At 43.5% G+C, this 15,070-nt stretch overlaps 1 protein-coding gene across 2 annotated transcripts in view; it reads right to left on the bottom strand.

Annotated features, from left to right (window-relative positions):
* Nucleotides 1–15,070, bottom strand: part of LOC117353568 — a 312,994-nt gene that overhangs the window by 107,537 nt on the left and 190,387 nt on the right. For both annotated transcript variants that reach the window (XM_033929657.1, XM_033929658.1), the window contains one exon: nt 6,183–6,231. In XM_033929657.1, the coding sequence (XP_033785548.1) occupies nt 6,183–6,231 (49 nt within the window). The remainder of the gene's footprint in view (nt 1–6,182; nt 6,232–15,070) is intronic.

Genomic DNA, 15,070 nt, shown 5'->3' with positions numbered 1-15,070 from the left:
ACGGCAACAGTGTTCTCCCCAGAAATTTTTTCCAGCCATGAAAAACATTTGCTGCATTTAGTGTACCACAAAAAACATTTGCTCCGTTTAGTGTGCCGGAGTTAAAAAAGTTTGAGAGACGCTGCTCTATACCATTTGAAAGAGGGCAAATATCTAATTATTCACTTCTAGAATTGGGGCTCCTTTTACTAAGCTGCGATAGCGGTTTTACCGCACACTTAGCTCGCGCAGAATTGCCGCACATGCTAGATGCTAACACCAGCACTGAGCTGGCGTTAGTTCTAGCCGTGTAGCGCAGCAATTCTGCAAGTGCTAAAAAACACTATTGCAGCTTAGTAAAAGGAGCCCTTAATTTTCCCCACCACCAAATTTCCCTGTCCCACCCTACCCGGCTACTTTTTTATGCCACCCGGCTGGAAAAAATTTCTAGGGAGAACACCGTATGGAGTGTGAGGATTCTGTTGAGGCATTTGCAAAGAATCTACTCCTTGCATAGATGCCAGACCAGACACTTAAGAACATAAGAAATGCCTGCACCGGATCAGACCTGGGGTCCATCCAGTCCGGTGGTCCGCAAACGCGGAGGTTCAGCCAGGCGTACCTGGGTGAATACCTTAATCATTTGTATCCCTCAATGTGTCCCGCAAGAAGATGTGCGTCCAATTTTACCTTAAATCCTAAGATGGTGGTTTCCTCCACCACATCTTCTGGGAGAGAGTTCCAGGCATTCACCATCCGCTGTGCGAAGCAGAACTTTCTGACATTTGTCATGGACGTGACCCCTCTCAGCTTCAGTCCATGACCTCTTGTCCGAGTCACATTTGACAAAGTGAATAACGATGTTTCTTGCCCTCCATCCTTTCCCCTTGTCGGTGAGCGAGCTTGCTCCATTTTGTCGATTCCTTTTAATATTTTAAAAGTCTCTATTAGATCCCCTCTCAGTCTTCTCTTCTCAAGGGTGAATGATCCCAGATTTCTGAGGTGTTCTTGGTAGCTCAAGTTCTCCATACCTTTTACTAGCTTCGTCGCTCGCCTCTGCACCCTCTCCAGCAGTGTTATATCCTTCTTCAGGTACGGAGACCAGTGTTGGACACAGTATTCCAAGTGTGGTCTGACCATTGCTCTATAAAGAGGCATTATGACCTCTTTCGATCTACTCGCGATTCCCTTCTTTATCATGCCCAACATCCTGTTAGCCTTCTTTGCCGCCGCCGCACACTGAGCCGACGGCTTCAGATTCCTGTCTATCAGTACCCCCAGGTCCTTTTCTTGTTCGCTCTTCCCCAATGTTATACCTAGCAGTTTATACTCATGCTCCTTGTTTTTCCTGTCCAGGTGCATCACTTTGCATTTTTCTACATTAAAACTCATCTGCCAATTTTCTGCCCATCTCTCAAGTTGGTTCAAATCTCTCTGGAGTTCCTAGTTGTCTTTTTGTGATCTGATTGCCTGGCAAAGCTTTGTGTCATCTGCAAACTTGGTGATGAGACTGGTCATTTCTTCATCCAGGTCATTTACGAAGATATTGAATAAGACAGGCCCAAGAACCGAGCAAAGACTCTGCTCCTTGCATAGAGTGTGAAGGTTCAGCTCGAGGCATAGGCAGAGGCTTGACCTCGTGGGAGACTGCTGATTGCCAAGGCTGGATTAGAGAAGACAGCGTCGGCCCAAATTTGGTCAGCAACTAGACAAACTGCTGCTCTAATATGGTCTGGAGGGAAGCCGGCAAACATGGATCCGCATCTGAAACCGGACCACTTGCTATGGCTATAGGCTCCAAAGTGGCAATGGAGATGTGCTTCGACTTAGAAGTCTTAGAAAGCTTGAGGACCACCGCCGGAACCTTCTGCTTAGGTATATGACCTGAGGAAAGCTCAGGGGAAGAGACAGCAGGTTTACTCGAGGTCAGAGAAGTCCCAAATGAGGAAGGTTTGATGAGGCTTGAGGTCGGAGTCGTAGAAGCAGGAGGACCGTCTTTGAAAGATGGGATCAGGCCACGCTCGAGGTTGAAGGTGTCACTGAAGAGTCCATCCTGAACAGTTTCTCCACTAAAATCCAACGACGTTTAAGGGCCCGAGGTTGAAGAATAGCACAGCGCTTGCACGACTTAGGATTATGATCAGGCCCGAGGCACTTGAGGCACCAATGGTGTGGGTCAGTGAGTGAAATCGCACACTGGCACTGGCTACACTTCTTGAAGCCCGTTGCTTGTCAGGACATAGGAGGAAAAATGGCCGCAGTAAAGTCGAAGCCCGCAGGCTGCGGCCAAGCGGCTTGCCCCACCAGTCGAACGAAGAAGAATAAAGTATTTCGTTTGGGAGGGTTTTTTTTTTTAAACTGAAAGAAAAGAAATAACACAGCGATTCATAACAAAAAGTAACACAAACCTCGGTGAGAGAAGGCACGAATTAGAAAAGTTTGGCACAGAGTGTCAAAGACGGACTTCTCAGTTCCACGGAAAACTGAGAACTGAGGAGACTCGCCCTGTGCTAGGCGAAAAGGCACTCGCGCATGCGCGGTGCGGCTGACTTGAAACTTCTACGTTTCTACAAGCAAGTCTGCTTACGAGGCTGTCCACATTCGGGCTCCGTGGATGACGTCACCCATATGTGAGAATAGGCTGCCTGCTTGTCCTGGGATAATAATGGGTCTAAAAACAGAGGAGAGGAAGAGATATAGTGGGCAATGGGATTTAGGGATGAAAGGAGCAGAAAGGGAGAGATGGTGGACCCTGGGGTGGTGGGGAAGGAGGGAGAGATGCTGGATGAAAGGGTAGTTGAGAAAAGGTGGATCTGTGGATGCCAGACTTCCAGGGGAGGGAAGGGGAGGACAGAAATAGAAGATTGATGGTTAGCACAGTGAAAGAAGAAAGAAGGAGACCCTGGCAAGCAAGTTATCAGAAGAAACCACAGCTGGGACCAACAAGATTTGAATAATGACCAGACAACAAAAAGGTAGAAAAAATAATTTTATTTTCTGTTTGTGATTACAGTATGTCAGATTTGAAACGTGTATCCTGCCAGAGCTGGTGTTAGACCGTAAACGTGAGCTAGGATGTAACAGAGAGAGGAGAAGTATTTTATGTTTGTTTATACCACAGCGCCAGTGTGGTCATGAGAAGGCAAAGGGGGTGAAGAGGCTATAAAATAAACCCACCAGGATGTTTAAAAAAAACCCAAAAAAACAAACCACCCAATTGGGCAGGAAAATCGAATCGAATTGAAAATTGATTCATAGGCTGAACCGAATCAAAATTTTTTTCCTGAATTGGGCAGCACTAATGGGGACCATCGACTGTATACACATGGCATTAGTCCCGCCCAATGCCAAGGAAGCCTACTACTGGAACCGGAAGCACTTCCATTCCCTTAATGTGCAGGTGGTGTGCAACTCCGATATGCAGATCATGAATGTAGTAGCCAGATTTCCAGGATCGACCCACAATTCATACATCCTGTGACACTTGGCCATATTCCACCGTTTGAAGAGGGCTGGTATGGCTATGGCTGGCTCCAAGTTAAGTGTAATAGGGAAATCTTTCATGTCTTTATTCTGTAGCCTTGATTTAGGAAGCAGCACCCGGGGTGCTGTTCGCCCGCTGTGTGTAGGATTAACATATGGATGGATTGAGACATCCGTGTTTTACTTCCATTGCTTTCAACAGAAGTAAAGGCCAGATGTCTATCTGTCCCCTCCTTACTTCTATTGCTTTCAGTAGAGGTAAAACCGAGATGTCTCAATCCCTCCTCCCTTTTTCAAGCTGTGTGGAAATTGCCAGCAGGTGCTGTCTCCACAATAATGGCTGTTTGATAAGACAATCAACTTGAACATAGGGCCAACATTGAAACTGCTTACATTTAAGGTGGCAATCTCATGCTTATGAAGGCACATACTTATGGGCTCCTTTGATTAGGCCAGCATAACAATGGTTGTTTACCTAGTATGGAGGTCTGGCTATCAATGTCAACTCTGCCATATTTGTGCTGTTTCTGAATATACCAACTGCTATTGCATGTTTATACATACTACAGATAAATTACCCAGTTCCAGCCTGGGGATTTAGCTCACAGTGAAGGCCTTATGCAGACCTTTCAAGGCTGACAAGAGCTTCTCACGCATTTACCCTGTTCCAGCCTGGGGATTTAGTTCACAGTGAAGACCTTAAGCAGACCTTTCAAGGCTGACAAGAACTTCTCTCATGCATTTACCCTGTTCCAACCTGGGGATTTAGCTCTTGTCAAGGCCTTATGCAGACCTTTCAAGGCTCGCCAGAGGAAAGGCTTCCAGATGAGGCGTGGGACACGCGAGGAGCCGCTGCCCATGGCTTTGTGCACTGTGTCAGTGAGGAAGAGGGAGCCAGCCCGAAGATAACACTGGGGGCGGCATAAAACAGCCAGGCACAGCATGGAGGGAGAGAGACTACAACAGTACGGGGAATGATTTTATTTTTTAATTCAGTGATTGAATTGTGTCTAGTTTGAGAATTTAGATCTGCTGTCTATATTTTGCACTGTTCAAGAAGAAATGCATTTGTTTCTATTTCTCTGGGGTTGTACAGCATGCAGAGTCTCGCATCTTAGGGTTTTGTTTGTATATATTAGTACTTTTGATTTTTGGTCCCGTATTTGTGTTCTGGTAATAATGAATGTTGATAAGCATACAGTGTACTCTGCGTAGTTTAATTTTGTGGTTAAACATTATGTGTTGTTAATAAGATTATATTGTGTGTATATTTGAAATATGAATGGAAAAATAGCGTTACAAAATAGTACTATTAAGGGGGCGGGGTCTGGGGTGGAGATTGAGCGACTTAGCCCAGTGTAACTTTTCCCCCCTTTCCTCCCTCTTTCATGTTTGTTTTTAATGTATTATTTAATTTAATTAATTAACAAATATGTGTTTTTTGGTTTTTACTTTTATAATGTTTTACTAATATGACTGAATGTTCTTTTATAATCTGTTTTTAAATGTACATCGCTTAGAATGTTTTAAATAGGCGATCCATCAAAAATAAAGTGAACTTGAACTTGAACTTGAACTTGTTCTTCAACCGCCGGTCCACAAAATAATTATTTTATTTCCGCCAGTCCATAGGTGTAAAAAGGTTGAAGAGCACTGCTCTACTGGAGGAATTACGAGAGGTTGTCCTCTTACTCCTCCAGTGGCTTTTATCTACCCTCTTACCTCCTGTGACAGCTTAGGAAAAATAAATGTTTGTTTCCAAAATGGCTATTATTAGTTTTTGTTCTAAGACCATAAGAACATAAGAAGTTGCCTCCGCTGAGGCAGACCAGAAGTCCATCCTGCCCAGTGGTCCGCTCTCGCAGCGGCCCATCAGGCCTAATTGCCTGAACAGTGTCCCTGACTAATTTTGTAACTGCCTCTAATCCTATCCCTATTACCTACCTCTACTCCTATCTGTACCCCTCAATCCCTTTGTCCTCCAGGTACCTGTCCAGACTCTCTTTGAAGTCATGTAGCGTGCTCCTGCTTATCACATCCTCCGGTAGCGCGTTCCATGTATCCACCACCCTCTGAGTGAAAAAGAACTTCCTGGCGTTTGTTCTAAACCTTTCCTCTTTCAATTTCTCCGAGTGCCCCCTTGTACTTGTGGTTCCCCGTAATTTGAAAAATCTGTCCCTGTCTACTCTTTCTATGCCCTTCATGATCTGCCATATAAACATGTATGCTGGAATGAACATGTGGATAAAGGTGAACAAGTTGATATTAAGTATGTGGATTTTCAAAAGACATTTGACAAAGTACCTCAGAAAGACTTCTGAGGAAACAGGATACTGGGCAATTTTTATGTTCTTATACTCTTAATTTCAAACAATGTGTTCATTTTGGTCTGATTGAAATTTTAGTCATTTATGGTTTCGATATGGTGTTCTTGTCCCCCATAACCAGCACATAAACAGCCATATCCATTTCTCTGTCAGTAGATCTGGTTCCAACACACTAGCAAAACTTGAGAATTCCTGACCCGGACAATCAACTCTGATTGTATGCCCTTTCTAAAATGTCACGCTATATATAGGCCATAAAATTCTAAAGAAAATAAGCATCATTTTGCTGAATGTTGCTCATTCTTTGGCAAATATTTTATTTCTGCAATTCCATGTCGAACAGAACTGTTACACTTAATACATTCTAATTTCAATAAAGCACTGTATCCTTACCGGGTTTTTGTTTTACGGTTTTCAATTGGCATCTCAATTGGCATCTTAACTACAAAAAAAAAATTTTAAGAGCAAAAAGATAAAATGAAACATGAAGCAAATTCATATATTGTACCCTCAAACACACATCAAACAGTTTATCTGCATTCAAATTAAGCACTTTGTTTAAATTTGTCAATATACCACTGTTCAGATCTCTGAATCACTGCCCCATACTGTAAAGCACAATTACTTACCATAACAAGTGTTATCCAGGGACAGCAGGCAGATATTCTCATATGTGGTTGACGTCATCCACGGAGCCCTGGTACGGACAGCTTTTATCACTACTTTAAGAACTTGAGAAAGTTAATGAACTGCCTGCACTGCACGTTTGAGTGCCTTTCCGCCCGACGCCCACTCATGACTCCTCAGTTCGGTAAAAGGAGCCAACCAGGGGAGGTGGGTGGGTTGTGAGAACATCTGCCTGCTGTCCTTGAATAACACGTTACAGTAAGTAACTGTGCTTTATCCCAGGACAAGCAGGCAGCATATTTTCACATGTGGGACTCCCTAGTTTACTAGGATATAGACTGGCTATACCTAGAATGGAAAATTATGTCCCCTATGCGACTATCTCATGTATTAAGTATCAGATTACCTAGATATGCTAAGGACAACATAATTGTATTAGATACATGGAAAACAATTAAATTTATTGATAAATTAACAGATATTCCTATAATGAAATCTACTTTGCAGTCCTTATGGATATAAACTCCAAGATTCAAGTTGGCGGTGCTGGGATCACCTGGAAGAATTGGATGGAGGCAGGTATTCGGATATTAGATGATGTTATATCTAATGAGAAACTGCTTGATTTTTCACGGCTGCAACAATCATTTGGCATTTTAAAGTCTCAACATTACAGGTGGTTGCAGTTGAAGCAGGTTATTCAGAGTGGGATCCCTGAATGGAAAAACTTAAAAACTTATTATAGCTTGCAGATCCTTTGCTACCAGACAGATTTAGTAGGGCATTAGACCGCTCAATGATACAAATTAAGAACAAAAGAACATAAGAAGTTGCTGTCGCTGAGGCAGACCAGAGGTCCATCTTGACCAGCGGTTCGCTCCCGCGGCAGCCCATCAGGCCCACTGCCTGAGCAGTGGTCCCTGACTAGCTCTATAACCTATCTCTACTCTTATTCCTATAACTTACCTCTACTCCTATCCCTATAACCCATCTCTACACCTATCTATACCCCTCAATCCCTTTTTCCTCTAGGAACCTATCCAAACCTTCTTTGAAGCCCTGTACAGTGCTCCTGTCCACCACAGCCTCTGGAAGCACATTCCATGTATCCACCACCCTCTGGGTGAAAAAGAACTTCCTAGCGTTTGTTCTAAACCTGTCCCCTTTCAATTTCTCCAAGTGCCCTCTTGTACTTGTGGTTCCCCTTAGTTTGAAAAATCTGTCCCTGTCTACTTTCTCTATGCCTTTCAGGATCTTGAAGTTTCTATCATGTCTCCCCTAAGTCTCCGCTTCTCCAGAGAGAACAGTCCTAACTGTTTCAATCTGTCAGTATATGAGAGATTTTCCATACCCTTTATCAGCTTAGTTGCTCTTCTCTGGACTCCCTCAAGTACTGCCATGTCCTTCTTGAGGTACAGCGACCAGTACTGGACACAGTATTCCAGATGCGGCCGCACCATTGCACGATACAGTGGCAGGATGACTTCCTTCGACCTGGTCATGATACCCTTTTTAATGATACCCAACATTTTGTTTGCTTTCCTTGAGGCTGTGGCGCACTGCGTCGACACCTTCAGTGTTGTGTCTACCATCACTCCCAGGTCTCTTTCAAGGTTACTTACCCCTAGTAGTGATCCCCCCATTTTGTAGCTGAACATCGGGTTCTTTTTCCCCACATGCATGACCTTGCATTTCCCTATGTTGAAGCTCATTTGCCACTTTTTGGCCCACTCTTCCAGTGTCGTTAGATCCTTTTAGAGATCTTCGCAGTCTTCCATGGTTTTAACCCTGCTGTATAGTTTGGTGTCATCCGCAAATTTAATGACCTCACATTTTGTTCCCACCTCTAGATCATTTATGTAGATATTGAACAGGAGCGGTCCCAGCACTGACCCCTGCGGAACTCAGCTTGTGACCCATTTCCAGTCTGAGGAGTGTGTGGCGCGGTGGTTGAAGCTACAGCCTCAGCACCCTGGGGTTGTGGGTTCAAATCCCACGCTGCTCCTTGTGACCCTGGGCAAGTCACTTAATCCTCCATAGCCCCAGGTACATTAGATAGATTGTGAGCCCACCGGGACAGATAGGGAAAATGCTTGAGTACCTGATTGTAAAACCGCTTAGAAAACCTTGATAGGCGGTATATAAAATCCTAATAAACTTAAAAAAAACTTAAAAAAAACTTTATTCCGACCCTCTGCTTCCTGTCCGCCAGCCAGTTTTTGATCCATCGGTGGACCTCCCCTTGCACCCCGTGGTTCCATATTTTCTTAAGCAGTCTTTCGTGTGGTACCTTGTCGAAGGCTTTTTGGAAGTCAAGGTAAATGGTATCTATAGATTCCCCTTTATCTACCTGGCTGTTTACCCCCTCAAAGAAGTACAAGTCCGAGGGCGGACACTAAGAGGCAGACCGAGCTGCAAGCAGTAAACGGTTGGCTGAGGAGATGGTGCGAAGAGGAGGGTTTCCACTTTGTACGGAACTGGTCAACTTTTTGGGGGAAGAACAAGCTCTATAAGAGGGACGGACTGCACCTGAGCATGGCTGGGACGAGGTTGCTGGCACGCAACGTCCAGAGCGGCATAGACTTGGCTTTAAATTGAGGAGAAGGGGAAAGCAGACAGTCGACCTGACCTCGACACATCGGACCAAAGTATCGAACAAGGATACTGAACCAGAAATTTGTAAAAGAGGACTCGGGACTGAGAGGGAACTTTTGGGAAAAGGACACAAGGACGCAATGCGGGGAGACAATGCAAACAAACAAACCTAGAAAGCAGGATTAAGAGAGAACATCAGGAGCCAGAGGGTCATCCAAACATGGGGAAGCAGGCTGAGGACGACATAGACACACCGCAGGATGGGGATGAACACAACAATGCTCGGGGGCTGGCAACCCATGAGGAGGTTGGCAGGGGCGCCAAACCACAAGGAGAACCAGCGGAAAAGGCAAACAACCAGGACTTAAATTGCCTATACACTAATGCTAGGAGCCTAAGAGCCAAAATGGGAGAACTAGAAGTCATAGCCAGTACAAAGGACCTGGACATAATTGGAGTCACAGAAACGTGGTGGACTGATGACAACAAATGGGATGTGGCCATACCAGGGTACAAACTCTACAGGAGGAACAGGACACACAAGAAGGGTGGAGGAATAGCGCTTTATATAAAGGACTCCATACCTTCAACCAGGATGGAAACAACAGTAAGGGCGGACGACTTGGAATCACTATGGATTAAGCTACCTGGAGGAACTGGAGCAGACATAAAATTGGGTCTGTACTATCGCCCACCTGGACAACCGGAAGCACTCAACCAGGACCTGGAGGCTGAGCTGAGGCAGGTATGCAAAAGCGGAAGTGTGATGGTGATGGGGGATTTCAACTACCCTGGGATAGACTGGAGTATTGGACACTCAAACTGCATAAGGGAGACCAAATTTCTGGAAACCATGAGGGACTGTTTCATGGAACAGCTGGTCACGGAACCAATACGGGGGGATGCCACTCTTGACCTAATCCTCAATGGGCTAGGGGGACCTGCAAAGGAGGTGGAGGTGCTAGGACCCCTAGGAAACAGCGATCACAACATGATCCAGTGCAAGCTGGAAATTGGATCATCAAAGGTGAAAAGAACCACAGCGACAGCACTCAACTACAGAAAAGGGAATTATGATGGCATGAGGAAAATGGTGGGAAAGAAACTCAACGGCAGCGCAAGAAAGATGGAGTCTGTAGAAAAAGCCTGGTCCCTACTCAAGGGCACGGTGCAAGAGGCACAGAACCTGTACATCCCCAGATTCAGGAAGGGGTGCAAAAAAAACCGAACAAAAAACCCAGCCAAGTTTTTCCAAGTTTCCAAGTTTATTAGGTATTTTTGATTTAGCGCCTATTCAAAATTCAAGGTGATGTACAAATAAAATAGTTGGTAACACACTTGCAATTATTAAATTAAACAAACAATTATCTAAAATACAAACAACACATATTACATTACATTTAAAGGTAATTTAAATAGTTTACAGTGAAACATAAGGAAAAAATTATTTAATGGTTACATTCGATAATACAATCACTAATTCGAATTTAAAATATTTAATTAAATTTAGGGAAAAAACAATAGGAAGGGGGACAAATTGACCTTTTAAGTTATGGATGCGGAAAGAAAAAAGGAAAAATTAGTTATTGAAGGCGTCAATATATAGAAAACTTTTAAGTTCTGACTTAAATTTTGTTAAGTTTTTTTCCTGTCTTAGGTACAATGGAAGATTGTTCCAAGATTGAGGGGCTGTTATGGAAAAAATAGTATTACGCCTTGTATTAATAACTTTTAGTGAGGGAATAGCTAAAAGTTGCTGGTCTTGAGATCTAAGAGATCTAGAGGTAGTATAGGGTATTAAAAGTCTAAATATAAAGGCAGGAGTTTTGTGTTCTATAGCTTTGAAAATGAGTAAACATTGTTTAAATACTATTCTATGTGCTACTGGGAGCCAGTGGGCTTTCTTAAGTAGGGGTGTGACATGATCGAATTTTTTAGCCTTATAGATTAATTTAATAGCGGCGTTCTGGATTATTTGTAATCGTTTAATTTCTTTCTGTGACAAACCTGTAAATAATGCATTACAGTAGTCTAATTTAGACACTACAAGTGAATGAATTAAGATATTCAATGATTTTGAACATAAAAATTTAGATATCGATCGGATCTGACGAAATCTATAAAAAGTAGATCTTACGACTTGACTTATATGATCGTGAAAAGACAGTTTATTGTCAAAGGTAACGCGTGGATAACAACTGCAGTGAAAAAGGCGATAAGTGACAAGAAAGCATCGTTCAAAAAATGGAAAAAGGACCAAACAAAGGACAACCAAAAGGAGCACAAAGAACACCAAAGAGAGTGTCACCGTGTGGTTAGGAAAACTAAAAGAGAATATGAGGAGAGACTGGCGGGGGAAGCAACAAACTTCAAATCGTTCTTCAGATATGTGAAGGGGAAGCAACCGGCAAGGGAAGAAGTGGGGCCATTGGATGATGGAGACAAAAAAGGAGTGGTAAAGGAGGAAAACGAGATAGCTGACAGGTTAAATAAGTTCTTCACGTCAGTCTTCACGAGGGAGGACACATCCAATATTCCGGAACCGGAGGACATTGTAAATGGGGATCGGGATGAAAAGCTGGTCCAACTAGAGGTAAGCCAAGAGGATGTCCTCAGGCAGATAGACAGACTAAAGAGTGACAAATCGCCAGGTCCAGACGGCATTCACCCAAGGGTACTCAAGGAACTAAGGAACGAAATAGCAGAGCCACTTCGCCAAATATGTAACCTATCCTTAAAAACTGGAGAGATCCTGGAGGATTGGAAAATTGCAAATGTCACGTCCATCTTCAAGAAGGGTTCAAGGGGTGACCCGGGAAACTACAGGCCGGTGAGCTTGACCTCGGTCCCGGGAAAGATGATGGATAATTCCCTTTTTTGAAGTTGAGTGCCGTCGTTGTGGTTCTTTTCACCTTTGATGATCCAATTTCTAGCCTGCACTGGATCGTGTTGTGATCGCTGTTTCCTAGTGGGGCTAATACCGCCACCTCCTTTGCGGGTCCCCCTAGTCCGTTAAAGAATAGGTCAAGAGTGGCATCTCCCCGTGTTGGTTCCATGAGCAGCTGTTCCATGAAACAGTCCCTCGTGACCTCCAGGAATTTGGTCTCCCTCATGCAGTTTGAGTGCCCAATATTCCAGTCTATCCCAGGGTAGTTGAAGTCCCCCATCACCACCACACTTCCGCTTTTGCATACCTGCCTCAGTTCAGCCTCCAGGTCCTGGTCGATTTCTTCCGGTTGTCCAGGTGGGCGGTAGTACAGACCCAATTTTATGTCTGCTCTAGTTCATCCCGGTAGCTTAATCCATAGTGATTCCAAGCCATCCGCCCTTACTGTTGTTTCCATCCTGGTTGAGGGTATAGAGTCTTTTATGTATAGCGCTATTCCTCCACCATTTTTATGTGTCCTGTCTCTCCTGTATAGTTTATACCCTGGTATGGCCACATCCCATTTATTGTCATCAGTCCACCACGTTTCTGTGATTCCAATTATGTCTAGGTCCTTCTTGCTGGCTATGACCTCCAGCTCTCCCATTTTGGCCCTTAAGCTCCTAGCATTAGTGTATAGGCAATGTAAGTCCCGGTTGTTTTCCCTCCCCGTTGGTTTTCCTCGTGGTTTGGCACTCCTGCAGACCCCCTCATGGGTTGCCAGTCCCCTAGCCTCATCTCGGTCATCCTCCTCCTGCTGTGTGTCTGTGTCGTCCTCAGCCTGTTTCCCCGTTTTTGGTTGCCGCTCTGGCTCCCGATGTTCTCCGTTGATCCTGCTTGCTAGTTTCATGTGTGCCCTGGGCCCCTGCATTGCGTCCTTAGGTCCTTTTTCCAAAATTTCCCACTCAGTCCCGAGCCCTCTTTCACAATGTCTTTTGCCACTCTGGCTCCTGTTGTTCTTTGTTGATCCTGCTTGCTAGTTCCATTTGTGCCCTGGGCCCTTGCAATATGTCCTTATGTCCTTTTTCCAAAAGTTCCCACTCTGAATTTTTAAATAAGAAGCCAAAAAATAGTTTTAGAGACATTTGGAGAATTGAGATAAAACAGTATATTTCTGTATCTCGTTGGCCACGAATTTGGACTTGGAGGTTGAAATGTACAGCATCAGCATCTATGAGACAAACATGGTTATTTTTATTGCATAGGATTTTTTGGACCCCAGTTTGATTACAAAAAATAGACAATTCTAAATCTAATAGATGCTGGCATTGTCATATTAATATAGGGACTTTGCATCATCTGTTATATATGTCCATTGATACTTAGTTTCTGGAAGTCAATTTGGGAACAAATAAATCTCATTCTTGAGTCATCTATTCCCTTAACTTATGAAGCCGTAATTTGTGGTACGTTACTACATGTTAAGCCTACTTTGGATAAATATAAAAGCTGCCTTTTCTTGATCATGATGGGAATAGCTGTTCAAATGGTTACACATAATTGGAAGAGCCATGACAGAATTAATTACATTTTTTGGTGGGCAAATGTGTATACCACATATAAATATGAGAGAATGAATGCAGAACGTTTGGGGTCTAGTAATTCATTTAATAAAGTGTGGAGTCCGTTGACTGCATTTGTTACCTCGCAATAAGGGTCGGGTATCTTTCCTTTTCTTAGATTTCTTAGGTGGGGGGGTAGGGGGAGAGAAATGTATTTTGAGAATTTAAATTACTTAATTATAATACTGTAATCATATCATATATCTTATTGTATTAATAATTGGGAGGAGGATGGGAGAAAATGATTGTTTTTTGTATTACTTGTGTAGTTAATAGTGCGTTTTATGCAGTATTTTATATTCAATTAATTGTATTGCACTGTCAAAGTTTGAAAATCAATAAAGATTTTAAAAAAAGGAAAATAAATTTTCCAATACTGCTTTGCCGAAGTGACCATCCCGTCTAGAATAAGATTCCAGACAGTAGTGTGATATCAAGGTATGAACTGAGGACCAAGAAGCAGCTTTACAGATTTCATCAATAGGAGTCGAGCAAAGGAAAGCAACTGAAGCTCTGACTCTGTGAGCTCTCCGACTCTGTGAGCTGTGACATGATTCGCCAATTGTAGCCCAGCCTGAGCACAACAGAAGAAGATACAAGAGGCCAACCATGTGGAAATCATTCTCTTGGATACTGGACATCCCAACTTGTTAGGATAAAAGGAGACGAAAAGTTGAGGAGATGTTCTATGTGGTTGAGTTCTCTGCAAATAAGCCAATGCTGATTTGCAGTCCAGAGTGTGAAGAGCTGTTTCCCAGGGTGAGAATGAGGCTTAGGAAAGAATACTGGAAGTACAATAGATTGATTGAGGAGGAATTCCGTGACAACCTTTGGAAGAAACTTGGGATAGGTGCGAAGCACCACTTTGTCATAATGGAATACTATGAAAGGGGGGTCCCACCATCAGCACTTGAAGCTCACTGACTCGTTGAACTGAAGTAAGGGAGATGAGAAAGACCACTATCCAAGTAAAGTACTTGAGATGAGCCGAACACATTGGTTCAAAAGGAGGCTTCATCAGTCTAGCAAGAACCATATTAAGATCTCAAACCACTGGAGGTGGCTTGAGAGGTGGTTTGACACTGAAAAGACTTTTCATGAATCTGGACACAAGAGCATGAGAAGTGAAAAGACTTTTCATGAATCTGGATACAAGAGGATGAGCAGTGAGAGGTTTACCATCAACTGGTCTGTGGAAAGCATTGATAGAAACATAGAAGATGACAGCAGAAAAGGGCCAGCCCACTCTATTGACCCACCCCATTGAGTCTGAGTGCTAGTGACCTTAACTTGATAGCACTGAGATGAACTCTAATCAAAGAGGTTTTGAGACCTGAATTGGATAAAAGTAGAAGATACTCAAATACTGAAAATACAGAGGTGGATTTAGGCTCATGATGATGAAGAGCACACCAAGTGGAAAACAGTGTCCATTTTTGCTGGTAACACTGCTGTGTAGACGGTTTTCTGGAGGTTTCTGGAGACTTCCAAGATTAGTCTGACAGGCTGAGAAAGATGAAGGTCAGCTGATGTTAGGTCGAGAGATACCAAGTCTCAGGTGCAATGGTGGA

The sequence above is a fragment of the Geotrypetes seraphini genome, chromosome 2 (genome assembly GCF_902459505.1).
Source record: "Geotrypetes seraphini chromosome 2, aGeoSer1.1, whole genome shotgun sequence".
NCBI classification, from domain to species: domain Eukaryota; kingdom Metazoa; phylum Chordata; class Amphibia; order Gymnophiona; family Dermophiidae; genus Geotrypetes; species Geotrypetes seraphini.
This window is presented reverse-complemented; position numbering and strand designations above follow the sequence as displayed.